This window comes from Schistocerca americana, chromosome 8, assembly GCF_021461395.2.
Source record: "Schistocerca americana isolate TAMUIC-IGC-003095 chromosome 8, iqSchAmer2.1, whole genome shotgun sequence".
NCBI lineage: Eukaryota > Metazoa > Arthropoda > Insecta > Orthoptera > Acrididae > Schistocerca > Schistocerca americana.
The window spans coordinates 486,401,120-486,417,230 of NC_060126.1; the positions used below are offsets into that span (position 1 = coordinate 486,401,120).

At 37.3% G+C, this 16,111-nt stretch overlaps 1 protein-coding gene across 1 annotated transcript in view; it reads right to left on the bottom strand.

Moving 5' to 3' along the window:
* Positions 1-16,111, bottom strand: part of LOC124544999 (2-oxoglutarate dehydrogenase, mitochondrial-like) — a 181,905-nt gene that overhangs the window by 53,303 nt on the left and 112,491 nt on the right. Inside the window, exons 10-11 of the mRNA XM_047123755.1 lie at positions 10,524-10,676; positions 9,296-9,524 (exon numbers count right to left, since the gene is read on the bottom strand). Coding sequence (XP_046979711.1) covers positions 9,296-9,524; positions 10,524-10,676 — 382 coding nt within the window. The remainder of the gene's footprint in view (positions 1-9,295; positions 9,525-10,523; positions 10,677-16,111) is intronic.

The following is a 16,111-nucleotide window of genomic DNA, read 5'->3' on the forward strand; positions in this document are numbered from 1 at the left end:
CTGTCAAATGTGTGAAATCTTATGGGACTTAACTGATAAGGTCATCAGTCCCTAAGCTTACACACTACTTAACCTAAATTATTCTAAGGACAAACACACACGCCCATGGCCGAGGGAGGATTCGAACCTCCGCTGGGACCAGCTGCACAGTCCATGATTGCAGCGCCTTAGACCACTCGGCTAATCCCGCACAGCGGTATTCTGCTGTCCACTGAACCTACATAATATACTCGTCCATCTTTACACAACCCCTGCTCCCAATCCCTTACCTCATGGCTCATACCCCTGTAATAGACCTAGCTGCAACCACTGAGCTGCATTCAATGTAGGCTTGACAACCAACAAGCTGACTGTGCACATTAATGACCACCGACAAACTGGGTCCAATAAACAAGTGGACCACCCTGTTGCTGAACACTCTGCCAAACATGATATCCTTAAAGTCAATGACTGCTTCACAGTCTGTGCCATATGGATCCTTCCCACCAACACCAGCTTTTCTGAATTGTGCAGGTGAGAACTTTCCCTGCAATACATCCTATGTTCACATAACCCTACTGGCCTCAAACTTTGGTAGTCATTGTCCTCACCCATCCAGCCCCTTCCATGTTCCCATTACAGCACTATACAGCCATCATCCCACCACCACCACCACCACCACTGCCGCCACCCACCCAGTCTTTTAATTTCTCTCCTTTTCCGCTCTATGACTTATAGCACGTCAAAACGCTGCTCAGTCTTGCACACTTCTCGCTGAGTACGGGGCTCATTATCGCTGGCACAGGCGCGTGAGGTGGGGATGACTGATGTCAAACTACAAAAATGAGCTTAGGCGAGGATTGTCGAATAGGACATGTGCTGGCCCGAGAGACTCGCTTTATTGTAACATATCGTTAGGCAGTAAGTTGTCATGGGACTAAACTCAGTACGAGTGGTTGCGGAACCAGGACCAGTGCAATAACTACCATCACAAAAGATGTGTTGGAGAAACTTGCTGATGGGACGTACATTCTGATAAATAAAGTGGGAGTAAGGAGTGGTAGTTCCAGCTGGGAAAAATTTAAGGTAATCCCTTCAATTATTACTAAGTAATTACAGAATAGAGCTTCTGAATTCGAGACATGATAGTATTTGATTAATCGAATCACTTCGTTTGTGTAGTATTTTTTAATGAATTGATACATTTGTTGTGTCTGTAAACAAAAAGAAAAATGGTCTTCATGAAACATACATGAAGGTGGTTATTAAGACTGTTTCAAATGGTTGTTGAAAGAGATACACAGCTTCCAGTTGGTTATGTTAAGTGCCAAAATGGAAATTGTGGAGCATTGCTTGCTTACAAAGGAAGCACAACTGGAAGGAACATACATAAATGTAAGGATAATTGATGCTTGTCAAGCATTGCAGCTGCCAGTGCTGATAAAATATCTATTAGGGACAAATGTGTTTTAATGTGTGCAGCAGACCTCCGACCATTTCATATGGTAAGTGATGAAGGTTTCATAAGCTTAGCTCAAGAACTGATAAATACAGGAGCAAAATACGGACAAATCACCACCCAAGACGTGCTACCTTCCCCAAGGTCTGTAGCACGACATATTAAGAAATTGGCTGATCAAGTCAAGAGTGAACTTATTCCAGTAGTGAAAGACACAATTGGTAAAAACCAGTGTTCAATGACATGCAATCTGTGGACACAGCTATCATAAAACCCATTACCTGACTATCACATCCAACTGTATTGATAAGTCGACGGACAAATGGAAACTAGAAAACAGTGTACTCTTAAGTATGAGGTTTCCTGATGTTGCCAAGACTGGTGAACATATCATTACAGAAATATATGAACAAATGTCAGAGTTGCAGAAAACGTCCTTGGAACTAAGACAGGTTACTTTTGTTACAGATCTGGGAGCTAACATCAAGAAAGCATGCAAACGACTCCCATGTGTGATGCACTGTATTAATACAGGATTGAGGCACACATTCAATGAAGGTTTCTTAATGGATGAGATTCCTGCAGTGTATGACTCCATCCTAACTGTACGTAAACTAGTAGGCTTTATGAAACGATCTGGCTTAGTCGTGAGATTAGATAAACCTTACACTATGATGTAGAAACCAGGTGGAACAGTGTGTACATGATGTTAGACTCATTCCATTCACAGAAAGACCAAATAGAGATTGTTTTGAGTGATTAAAACAAATGCAAGATGAAGACATCATATCAGAATGTGACTATGGAAAGCGTTATTCAATTTTTGAAGGTTTTCAAAGAGGCTACGGACGATTTGGAAGGAGACAATGAGCCAACACTACCATTTGTAGTGCCATGGATTTTGAAACTGATAGGTCTCTGCGAAACTGGAGCTGACAATGTGACAGTGTGTAAGCTAAATGAAAGGGCAGAACTGTTTATAAAACAGAAAGTTCTAGATGAACTACATGACATTCATCATGTGGCAACGTTCTTGCATCCCTGTTTCAAGGAACTATTAGTTTTTCCTGAAGAAAGAAGAGAAAAAATTCATCAAGAAGTGCGAAAAATGTTAAATAATGTTGTTGACACAAACATAACCAAAGATGTCGTGCCTTCTCCCACAAAAAAATTTCAAAAGTGGCGAACATCCACCTCAAAGTCGAAAGATGAGGTTGAGAAATATACGAATATGGAGAGTCCAAACGATGAGTTCACAGACCTTCTTTCATGGTGGAAAACAAATTCATGTGCCCTCTCGAAACTCAGCAAAGAGGTTTTCTGCATACCTGCCAGTAGTACCTCGAGTGAAAGATATTTTAGTAAGGCAGGGATGGTACTGGCTCAGAAAAGAAGTTTTCTAGATTCTGATCATGTTAATGATATTATCATCATCCATAACAATAAGAGAACCAAATAAGCTAAATTTGAGGCACCGAAACAAAGGCAACTGACAACTGGTTTTCTGAGGTGTGTATGTAATCAAATATAATATTGAGGGGTGATAAGTAATGACTGCACAATTATGCAGTGGATATTACACACTTCATGCTAAGTAATGTAAATTATTGTATAACTATGGTACTAACAGGAGAACAGACTCAACTGCAGTGCAATATCTTCAGAAATGGGACTGCTGAATTAAGGTTTCAGATTAATTTGCAAAACTATATTGTACATCATTTGTTTTGACTATGTACACTTTCTTTTAATTACATGAATTTGTAATTGTGTACTACGGTCATTTACATAGCTTGAGTAGAAGAAAATTGGTTGTGTATAAGAAACGACTTCTTCACTAAATAACAGATTAATTTCAACGTACTGTTTAGCAGGTGGATCAAATCCTCAGCTGCTGCTTTAAATCATTTTTCTTTTGGGTGCTACTGTACGACTGTCAGTACAACAGTCTTTGGTTGGTCAGTTAGTTAGTTAAATGTTTGATAAATCATTTGAATGTTTCTTTTATGGAAATGATGTGGAAAGAACATCTTTTTTCTCTGGCTACCACCTTTCCAATATACATTCATCAATGGAACAGAAGTTGTCCAGAAGAAGTGATTTTTAAGTTCAATTTAAAACTTACTTTGCTACCTGCTAGACATTTTATGTTATTGGGCAAGTGACCAAAGATATTTGTTGCTGCATACTGAACTCCTTTCTGAGCCACTGACAGCTTTAATAATGGGTAAGATCTTTTTTCCTTCTAGTGTCCTTCTCAAACTGTGATGGGCTGTTTATGACGAATGTCATTAACAAATATATGTATTTGACAGCGCAGTTAAAATGCCAACCCCCTTGAAGATTATTGTGCCTACATGATTTCTGTGAGTGAACATCACATATTATTTTTACTGCTCTCTTTTGTGGAATCAATACTTTCTTTCTAAGTGACGAGTTACCTCAGAACATCATTCCATAACGCATTTCTCTTTGTTGAGTTCAAGCACTGTAATCTTGAGTTTCTTTCAGCTTTAGCAACAGGTGGATCTGGCTTTTTGTAGTTTTTCTTATGTCTGTTGCTGTGATTTGTATATTTTCAGTTAGAAAACACAGCATATAAAAATAAAATTGCAAGGCAGTGATGGTTAACAGAAGGGTATCAAATGATAACAAATGGTAATTACATACTGCAATTAATACATTAAGCACCTATGACCTGAAAAGTGGAACACTTCAAAAGGTGGTCGTTTTCATCAAGTGTTCCAAGTATGTATTTACAGAGCCTGCGAAAAACTGTATATTTTCAGTTAGAAAACACAGCATATAAAAATTAAATTGCAAGGCAGTGATGGTTAACAGAAGGGTATCAAATGATAACAAATGGTAATTACATACAGCGATTAATACATTAAGCACCTATGACCTGAAGAATGGAACACCTCAAAAGGTGGTCGTTTCCTTCAAGCGTTCCAAGCATGTATCTACAGAGCCTGCGAAAGACTGTTCGTAAGTCCAAAGCACTTACTTTCTCGAATATTCTACCTGTACAGCATTGTTGCAAAAGTGGAATATCTTTTATAGAACTAGGGCCTACAATAAAATAAAAATAAAACATAAAAGTTACACAATTAGTTTTGATAGAAAAGTTACAAAATTAACTCAAACAGATAATACGTTAACCACCTTTCCCTAGTTGATGGCAATCTTTAATACTAACTGAGGTCGTAATAAATACAATGAACCTTATTAAGTCATCAAAGAGTGAAGAAACAGTGGAGTAATGAACCTGTAGCTAAGTAAAGAGGAAGAAATAAACACAACCATAAAGGCAATAAACTTCAAAACTAATTCCACGAAAGGAAATCTTGCATACGCGCAGTTACACACAAAATAGGAAACATTTGTAAAATGAAATGTCACTTTAAAAACAACCACAAGTACAAAACACACACACACAAAATTCAACATTAATATCTATGGCAGGCAGGAAAGTGGGTGGCTAGTTTTCCTTGCTATTGCAAGAAATGACTTCGTGTTAATGCTTAGCTTAAACCCCACGATAATCTTATCTTCATGCAGAAAATATTTTACAGTCATCATCTCTTGCTTTATGATAAGGTTTAACAATTTCCCTTGTCGCCATTACATGACAGTTTCTGAGTAACCAGAATGCCGCCACTGATAGCACTTTTACAGGAAACTTTGGCAGCTTTACATTTATAATTACGTGGACTGGATTTGTTCGAATGTCTGTTTAGATTCATTTGACTAAAATTTGTCTTAAATCTCCCAAAATGCATTCATACATACCAGCACAACTGTGACATGTTACACACACATGTTCCTTATTAGTATACTTGTAACTCGGATTGCCGCACACGGTATGACCCACGTTTGGAACAGCCCCATGCGACTGGCGGCACTGCAGGTGGCCAGCCAAGAGTGTCAGGTTGCATCATTATCAAGACTGCACTCCCGGAACATGATAATCTTGCAGGCAGCATTCTCACTGCTCAGTCCCGCTTACAAGAACAAGCGGGAATATGGCGACATCTGACGGCCTCTACTATGACTCAGCATCTCCACTGTATGGCAACAACTTTCCTTCTCATCGTATCATTACATTACATCCTGGATTTTCCATTGTTTTATTTAAATTTTAAGAAGTCTGACTTCAGAAGTCTAATTTCAGAAGCACCCCTCCCACTTCCTGGAAGGTCACTGTACCAGAACTACTACTTTTACAAATCAAGCACTGGCCTTAGGTAATAAGCTTGCTATATATGAACTGTTTTATTCCACAATCTGTCAGCTGGTGTCCAACTGTTATGTTTGATATATTTTAACATTTAATTTCCCATTCATAAATGTCTCAGTTTGCCATGAAAATTCATTATACCTATCTCACTGTCTTAATTTATTTTGAAGCACTCCAACATTCCATTCATATCCATCATTCCTCTATATTAACTATAATCTTCAACTTCTTGTTTATTTCCTTATCTGGTGTCACAAAAAATTCTGTGATGTGATAAGTTGTCTTTTTATTCACAGCATTGCAAAGCAAGGAAGAAGGAAGATTTTGGTTTAACATCCTATCAACAGGGTTAAAAAGACAAAGAAAAAGATCACATTGGAAGGAAATTGGCTATGTCCTTTATGAAGGATCAGTTCTAGCGCTGACTAGGCTCCCATACATTTATCACAATGAAGATGATTGTTGTTTTATAGGAACTAAACTTTGAGATCATCAGGACCTCTATCCTAAGAAAACTCAGCTCTTTTCAATGTTCGAGGTCTGTTTACTATGGCCTGTTGCTGTGGTAAATTACTGGAATAAGGTGATAAAAAGAATGGGAGGTGTCAGTTTATGGAGGCTAAAACAGAAATAGTTTGGGGAGGGAGGATAATCACTGCAGGGAGGTGGAAAACTCGAGGAACAGTGAATTAGTACTTCACAGGTGATAAGTATCACGTCATTTATTTCCGAGTCAGTTCCACAAATTCCCTTCTGATGGTTAATCTTAAACATTACTTTTGCACTGAAGGCTGCCCAGTTAACTTTTCTGTTGAGTGGTGGTTAAGAAAAGAGAGAGAGGGATCAAAGCTGCACAGAGCATTAGGGCTGCTCCAATGGCAAAAGGAGTGGTGGCTGTACTACATATTATAATGTCTATGATGGAATACACCGTGTAGGCTATGTTGAATTGCATTGGAGGTCCAATTTTAAGTAGCCCTAGAGCAAGCTTTGCAATTAATTTTCCAGTCAATAGACCAGTTCTGGACTTGTTTGTAAGGCCACAGAGTGGGTTCTTAGCATTATGATACACCCTGCAATAACGAGGCTAGGAGGAAATTGTTCTACTAGACCAGCTATATGATGGAATGCTAGTTCCCTGTTTTGGGGATTGTAGATATGTATATTATACATACAGGTACCTGAAAGCCAACAACTGCTTGGGTGGTGCTTTACTAAGAGCCTTGTTTTCTTATTCATCACCAAGGCAGACAGGTAGGTCGTTAGCAATTAGAGACAAAATCAGTGTTCATGACAGCCATCAAAATTCCTTTGTAATAATGCCGTGGATGGAATTTTAGTATAATCTTCTGACAACAGTACGAAGAGAGGAAGAGCACAACCTGCAATAGGGATCAGTTTGTCTTGTCTTTCAATGGTATCTTTTAAGGTATGTAATCTCTTTTTCAATGCATCAAATGTAACATTACACACACTTTGAAATGACACTAACTTCTCATTAAATTCAGACTCTATATTGGTACACTTGTCCTCAATATCAAATTCTAATTTCTTGGTCAACCTCTGAAATTGATCATTCTGCTTTTTGTTAAAGTCTGTAAACATTTGATTCATCTGTACAGTTAAAGAATTACTTAATTCATTCATTAAATGTACTTGTAAATTTTCCACTTTATCATTTAACTTCTCAAATTTAGAATTTAAAGCTTCACCCTGTGCTTCTAGTTTCTTAAAAGCTTCACTCTGTGCTTCTATTGAACAGTTGAAATCACACTCTGTGCTTCTAACTTTAAATGAAAAGTAGTACTTACTTCATTTCTCAAAGAGTCAATCTGAGGAGTGGCGGCTACACTTTGCCCACCTATTTTTTCACTTAACGAAGAATTCTGAGCATCTAATTTGGTATTTAACTTAGTATTCACTGAGTCTAACTTCAGATTCAGTCCCTTAATTAAATTTGCTACTTCAGCCCAGTCTGGCATGAACTTAGTCACTGTCATCGTCATAGCTGGTTCTACAGTTTCTGTAGGTTGTTGTTCCTTCTCCATAGTCCTAATTTTCTTTGATCTTGTGATCATTAAAAAAATCACCTCTGTGAATAATGACCACCCTAATTTACATTCAAATAGTTATTATCTTGAGCTCACCCGGCATAGGTTTGTAGGCTGCGTCGGTGAGGTATAGAAACGGCACCAGTGAAACACACGGGCACCGGCAGCATCATATGTTGCTTGCAGCTTTGGTGGGCATGAAGTCAGCAACTCAAACAGCAACCAGCAATGATGGTGGGTTACTGTGACTACGTCAGCTGGTTACTGTGTGTGTGAGGATTGCTTCCTCCCCACAACCAAATCTTCTTAATCGAACCTTGCAGACCAATTTTTTCATCTCATTATTATATGTTGCTATGGCAACTCTCTACTTTTGGTCATCTCAATCTTCTTAAAAAAAAAATTCCTCCTTTTCATATCCTGCTCACTTTGGTCACCATGTTCTGGCGGTTTTAACATGAGGATTTACTTTAGCAGTAAACTGATCAATTACACAACAGCTATTGTACACTTCAAGTGGACAAAAGCAACTATACACACTGAAATTCTCTCAATCCTTTGACACATGAATATTGACATTTAGTAAGTTCCCATATGTCTTCTTAATGCTGGAAACAATAAATTACTTTTTAAATAAATACAGTTTCAAAATTATCTCCAGATTTCACAAGACAACTGTCTGGAACTTACGAAAGTAAGAGAATGAATAAGTAATTGTCTCTTCCGTTCTTTCAACAACATTCAAATGTTCACACAATAATGTCTGACGTTACACAGAGTACGGCGTGTTTATTCTTTGAGTTGGGCATATAACTTCTTAGGCGGGCTCGACGTCTACCTGCTCGCGCCGGTCATCCATCCAATACATGTCTGTCCTGCACACACACATAATTGTGGTGCTGTAGACACAGTTCTACTTTACCACACTCATCTCTAAAATAACATGTGTTCAAGATGGTGGAAATACGAGGGTCTCTAGAATTTACCCCAAAATTCTCATGGCACTACAATATGTCCCCAAGCTTATAAGAAGATTGATGCATCTCTGACTAAGCAGCATTTAACATACTGATCAAAAGGATGAACCTCATCTCTTCTAAGGCCACAACTTCACAAAAGTTTTTCAATGTGTTCAGTGAAGAAAATGGCTTTGTCAAAAAGAATTCTTCTTTGATCACACCAGATACTGGGAAGATTGCTTTTCTTCACCTGTTATCTGTCAACAAGGACAGGATCACCACAGGGACATAATTATCTATATCAAAACTTTTCTGCCTTCTCCTTGCACATATTTCAGCGCTGCCACCACTCTGTGCAAGTCTGAACCACTTCATTCCAGGTCATCTGGTTTGATGTAACTTACTCTTGTCAGAGGCTCTCCCCATCATCGATACCCCATCAAAACAATATCTACTTAACATACTAGCTGTTGAAGAGGACCACATATTATTTAAGTGAAAGTTGGGGGTTTGATGTATGATCTCAGGAATTCTTTGAAGATGCTTAATTGAACAGTCAGATTCAGAGACAAAATATCTTACAAATTAATTTTACTTAACTACAGACCTGGATGAATTTCAAATTCTGCAGCATTTGGTGGTGGAGATGACATTTTCTTGCCAATGTGAATGAGTGTGTCTTCTTTGACACCTGTAGGAGATACTCTCATTGGATCTTTGCCCTCAAAGAACCCAGACCATGGAGAATCAAGCCAGTCCTTAAACTTGATGTGAGTCTCCTTTCTTGCATTTTCCAATGCTTCCTCACATATTTTTTCATACTTGTCATGAACATCCTGAAAGTAGGATTTACCACATTCCAAGTAAATACAACAAAACTAGGTTTATTTTTCAAAGCTACTGGTTATCACATGCTGGATCTTCATTATGTAATTTCACTACTACATTTGTGTAGCAACTCAGTACACATGTTATAAGCAACTTACAAATATAAATTACAAATATAGTGAGAGGAAAATCAACACTGAAATGTTAGCAATAAATGAGATTGTAGACCTTTCAAATTAGACATGGAAAGGGCAGTCAACACAACACAGATTTAAAATGATTATCAATTGTTGCATATCACTGGTATATGACTTGGATCATTTCATACACAGCTGCAAAATGACTGAGATTTAATAACTCACTGATGACAATCATTAGAAATAAAGTACAAGCTTGTATTGTAAAAATATGACTGGATGGGGATTTGAGCCTCTCTCATCCAAAATGAGAGTCTGGTGGCCTATCCACAAGAGCACATCTCTTTGAGACCTTTTACAGAGAGTATTGAAGCTGTCAAGGGTAGTGATACGAGTCTCACAATTTCTTATTCTCAGACTTCAATCTCTCTAACATCATCTTGGCCCTTATTGTCACTGGGGCACAGATGATGGGTGTAAGAAACAATACAGTATTCAAGGTACCTTTCCTAAAACTGCACTGCAAGTTTAGATGAATTCACAAGGAGACTGGAATGTAATTTTATCCAGAGTCTGCTGTACTCACCATCTCATTCAGCATTCTCTTATGTTAAAGTATATTTATTTCATAGTCACCTGCATTCTGCACTTTGTTTCAGCTTTTGTGTGCAGCTCTTATTAGATTTCCAACACATATACCTTATGCTCTCCCTTCCAATATCCGTTAGTTTTTATACATATTGTATTTTTCCACATCTCCTTGAATTCTCACCATAAACCCGAGACATTAGGTTAATTCCTGCTTGTTGCTATTAGCATTTCACTCACCTGGCAGTATTATAACTAATACAGTTTAGAGAAAACACCTACCTTGACCTCTTCTGCTGTAACAACACCTTCATTTATTAGTTTATTTGCATATTTATCCAACACTGGTTTTGTTTTCTTGATCTTCTGGTACATTAGAGGTTGAGTGAACATTGGTTCATCAGCTTCATTGTGACCATTACGTCGGTAGCACACCTATCGCAGAAATGGTAGAACCACACAAGCCCAATAAACAGTTTGATAGAATTAAGGTATTACTAAGACAGAAGTAAAACAAGATTAATGGAATGCAGTCAAATTAAATCAGATAGTAATGAGGGAATTAGCAAATGAGAAACTAAAAGTAGTAGGAGAGTTTTCCTACTTGGGCAACAAAATAAATGATGATGGTTGAAGCAGAGAGGACATAAAATGCAGACTGGCAATAACAAGAAAATATTTTCTTAAGAGGAGACATTTGTTAAAATTTAATATAGATTTAAATGTCAGGATGTCTTTTCTGAAGGTATTTGTCTAAAATGTAGCCTTGCTTGGAAGTGAAATCTGAACAACAAACAGCTCACACAAAAAGAAAATAGAAGCTTCTAAAATGTGATGCTACAGAAGTTTAGATGAGAAGATCAAACAACTAATGAGGAGGTATTGGACTGGATTGGGGAAGAAAAAAATTTATGGTGCAGTTTGACTTAAAGAAGGGATTGGTTAACGGGACACATCCTGAGGCATAAAGAGTTCATCTTTTTGGTAATTTTTTTCTCTTTTATAAAAAGGCCAATAAGCAGGTTCAAATGAATGCAAGTTGTGATTATGACACAAAATAATTAAGGACATTAGCTTCCAGAGGGCAATGACTTGTCTCAATGGGGCGAATTGACAATTTGTGCTGGACTGGAATTTGAATCTGGGTCTCACAATTACTAGACAGATGCACTGACCACTACAACATCTGGACACACTGCAACTGCATGGACATATCTGAAAGAACAGACATAACATATACAAGTTGCAGTAGTTACACAGAGATGAAGAGGCTTTCACTGGATAGACTATGGAATGCAGCATGCTTAATTCAAGTATTTAACAAGCTATAGCTAACTGTCATTACCTTATTATCATGACTGCACCTTAGGTGTACCTGTATTTATCAACTTTTCTGTCTGGCATTCTTATTATTGTAGATATAATTTCTCCAACCCTGAACATTGTGGGGAAATTGTTTTCACTTAAAGTTAAATATTTCAGGAGGTATCATGACTTGAAGACAACAAATTCATTATGATGCTCATGTGTTGAAACCAACAGCCTAGTCAGTTTTTCTGACCAATTGTTTCCGATTCAGAGAAAGTAATTGTTTTATCTTAAATATCCATATTTCAAAAGTTGTTAATGAGAGATGATTTCAAAACACCACCATTCTTATACCCCGTCATGTTTCTAAAATCTGTTTTGATAATACTGAAACCCAAAATTTTATGAACATAGATATGTTCTTAGATGTCCCTTATTTTGGATTTCAAGGTAAATAGTTGAAATGTAAACATCTCTGAAATAATTTTACATGGCATCTCAATTGGAAGCCAGGAAAAGTTTCTCGTGCATTAGTTAATGATATTAAAAAAGTAGCATCTTGTGTTTTTGTAGAACACAAAAGATATAAATAGTCTGAGACGTGAAATCATTAGTTTTAAACATCCACACCACTATGATATTTTCTCTTTCATATTATTAATTGATATATCATTTTCTTGTAATTGACAAAAAACCATGAAGTTATGAGTTGCTACTAAAGGGTAGTCATAAACAGCTGGAATTGAGAGCAGGCAACAGGCATTCACAAAGTGTATTCATGAGAACTACATCTACCTCTATACTCTACAAACCATCATGAGATGCACAGCAGAGGGTACATCCCACTGCACCAGTTATTAGTGTTTCTTCTTATTTAATTTACATATGAAGTGCAGGAAGAATGATTGTTTGAATGCCTCTGTGCATGCAGTAATTATTCCAATCTTATCTTCCCGGTCCCTATGTGAGTGATAAATAGGGGAGTGTAGTATAGTCCTGGAATCATCATTTAAAGCCAGTTCTTGAAACTTTGTTAACAGAATTTCTCAGGACAGTTTATGTCTATCTTCAGGAGTCTTCCTGTCCAGTTCCTTCAGTATCTCTGACATCTCCCACAGATCAAACAAACCTGTGACCATCCGTGCTGCCCTTCTCTGTATATGTTCAATATCCCCCGTTATTCCTATCTCGTACGGTTCCCCCACACTTGATCAATATTCTAAAACCAGTTGCACATTTGATTTGTAAGCAATCTCTTTTGTAGGCTGGCTGTACTTCCCCAGTAATCTACCAAAAAACAAGGTCTACAACCTGCTTTACCCACAATAGAGACTATGTGATCATTCCATTTCATATGCCCACAATGTGTTACACCCAGATATTTGTATAAGCTGGCTAATTCCAGCAGTGACTCATTGCTATCATAGTCATAGGATATTACCATTTTCATTTTGTGAAACGCACAATTTTAGATTTCTGAACATTTATAGCAAGTTGCCAATCTTTGCACCACTTTGAAATCTTATCAACATCCGATAATATTTATGCAGCTTCTTTCAGATAGTATTTCATTATAAGTCACTGCATCACCAGCAAAAAATCTGAGGTTACTATTAATATTAACATGGGCAAGGCCAATTATAAGGGTGAACTTTTATGTGAACATTGTAAAGTGTATTGTGTAGAGATATTATAGAAGTTATTGATGGCTGTGTTAATGTAAAGACAACAGTGGGTGAGAATTAAATACTTTCCAGCATTATTTTATGTGCATGTATCAACCAGGGAACAATTACCATATTTGGCTATTCAATATTATATATGTTGTGGGAATAAACTGCAAATAAATAGCAATGTTGTATGTCAGAGTTTTCAATTGACATACCTACAATCCCATACCCCACTGCCCCACCACTGTTGAGATTTCAGATTTTCAGTCTAGATCACATAAGAAACAAATTGACCATCCACTTGCTCTGGCAGGCAACCCTCAACAGGGAGCAGTCACCAGACAGTGACAGCCATCACACCCTTACCTCTGGCACTAATGACTAGATGGCACTTCATTCAAGACATTCGCAGCAACCTTGCTCCAACACAAATAGCTCCAAATTGCTTGCCAGTATCTGGCATCTGTGAAGGACAGTTGTGTCTGAGATAGACTCATTAGTGGATCGAGTTCTCATACCAAGTGATCACAAGTACATCAACTGTGGAGCAAGCAGACAGGAAAGCCCTGGATTAAGAATGTTCAGTTTTGTTGACACAGATAAAGAATTACAGAAGTGGAGTTTGAATTCAGGTGATGAATCCATTATGGGTAGAATCCTAAGCAGTCTATCCTCCCAAAATGTTGTTGGTCTTAGATGTCAATACGAGTATAATGCAGCAACTGCACTTCCTGTACAGAAACCATATGATATTTTTAAATGAAATCATTGCTCCCACTTGACTAAGTTTTCATTATTTATTTAGCTCATTGTCATGATTTCAGCTGTAGAGCCATTTTCAAGTGTGAGATGAAAACTGAAAACAATAAAACATTTGGGTAACATTTGATAAACACAATTTAAGGAACATTACTTCAGTCTTCACTTTGCACTTGCAAATGGCTCTATAGACGAAATAACAATCGTGAAATAAACAATAAAAACTTACATTCAAATGTTACCAATTATTTCATTTAAAAAATATGACCAAGGTTGCCAACCAAGGAGTAATCACATATATCATATCATGTCACATTTCCCTGTTCTAAAGCCTGCTGTGTACTAAAGCAAATGGAAGTGAACATGAGAGAAGAAGTGTAAAGCCTCATTTACACTGCAGCAAATGGAAGGAAACAAGCAAATATGCATTCACAGACAATTCACCAGAATTCATTTGTATCTGGCAACAAGCATTCACATTGGTGGGATTGGAGGTGAACATGAGAAAATGAACATTGCATGCCAATCCCATAAAGGTTTCACTTGACAACACAATTTATAGCTGTGATGTAAATCTTTGTTATTGAGATAGCGTCATTTTGTGCAATGCTTTTAACAAATCAAGAAAAGCCGAGTGTGAAAATAAGTATGTAGGTGTCTGAATTTGTATGTAAGCATGAAACGCAAGGAGGTAATGCATTCAACAGTGAATTGCACCCCCAGCATTCTTTAGTATTATTAAAAAACTTTATGCATGTGTCTGTTGATGCCTTCACTGGCTCCTCATTACCAATGAGGAGAAAATTAAAAAGCTGCTGTTTGTTCACACTCACCCACAGTTTACACCAGGGAGAATTCCCATTTGCTTGTGTTCACTCTGGTGTAAACCAGGTTTAAGAGAGCAATTCATTAGTGCTCTCTGCCATTTGTTTCAATTATCAGCTGCCTTTTCCACAAGCATTTTAATGTTTTTGAATGGAAAGGAACACAACAGAACAAGCATTTAATCAAACACTTCCAAAAATTGAGATTATGCATTTGGTACTAAATTGTTTCTCATTGCACTAAAGGGTAAAAAACATTACAGACAGGATTTGTTTCACTTATGAAGCAAATAATGTTACATACTAGAAAAGATTAGGAATCATGTGACTAAACTATTGCAGAAAAATCAGACATGGTTGACAGCAAATGGACTATGGGCCAAACACATCCAAATGTCATTTTCTCACACCTGCCTACCAATTACATGTGAGGGAATACAGTTTTCACAGGTGTTCCTTTGCTCAATGTTAACTAGGCTTAAAATACCCTTGCAGTAAAGACATCATTCACAGAATTCAAAGACTGAAATGTAATGCAGAATAATCTCTTAAATGTGATCAGTAACCTAAGTGTGGTCAAGTATTAACACATTACTCATGAAAGACATTATTTCAGTATAAATTGATGAAGAGTTTGCTATTAATGATGTCCCACAGATATTCAAAAGCATACGGGACAATCTGCTTCATGGCAACTTCACTTTCAACAGTGCTTTTGTTTCATTTGAAGAGTGAAAGACATAAGACAATGATAAGAAGAACAAATAAATGCAAACGATGTTAAACCACACTGACAGTCATTTGCAAGAAAATTCATTTCAGAAAATGAATGTGAAAATGGCAGTCCTGGTCCTCAATCACTCTGTTATGTGGCTTTCAGATCTTATCAATTTGATGTTTTGAATAGCAGGGCAGCATTTTCCTGTAACTCATACAGATGAGCATTACCAGACCACACAACTTGGAGCACAACGACTGTGTAAACTATGAGAATGCATGAATCTAGCAGTTTAGTAGAAAGCTTAAAGCTTTTATTGCAATACAGTCACCATTCAAATGTTAACTTGTAAGAACTGTTTGTAAGTGTACTTTTAATTAATTTCATGTTTTTTTCCACAGATAACTGTAAGGAGTATCACTGCAGTAGAAACAAATTTTGTTTGTAAAATTACAAGAGCTAATCTGCATTTATCAATTGAAAACCTGAGAAAAATTGCTCAGGAGAAACCACAGTCAATCTTCAGCTACATTCTTCTGCAGAATGAATGCAGCACTCAGCCTGAGCTGAGTTCTGCTAATCAGCTACAAA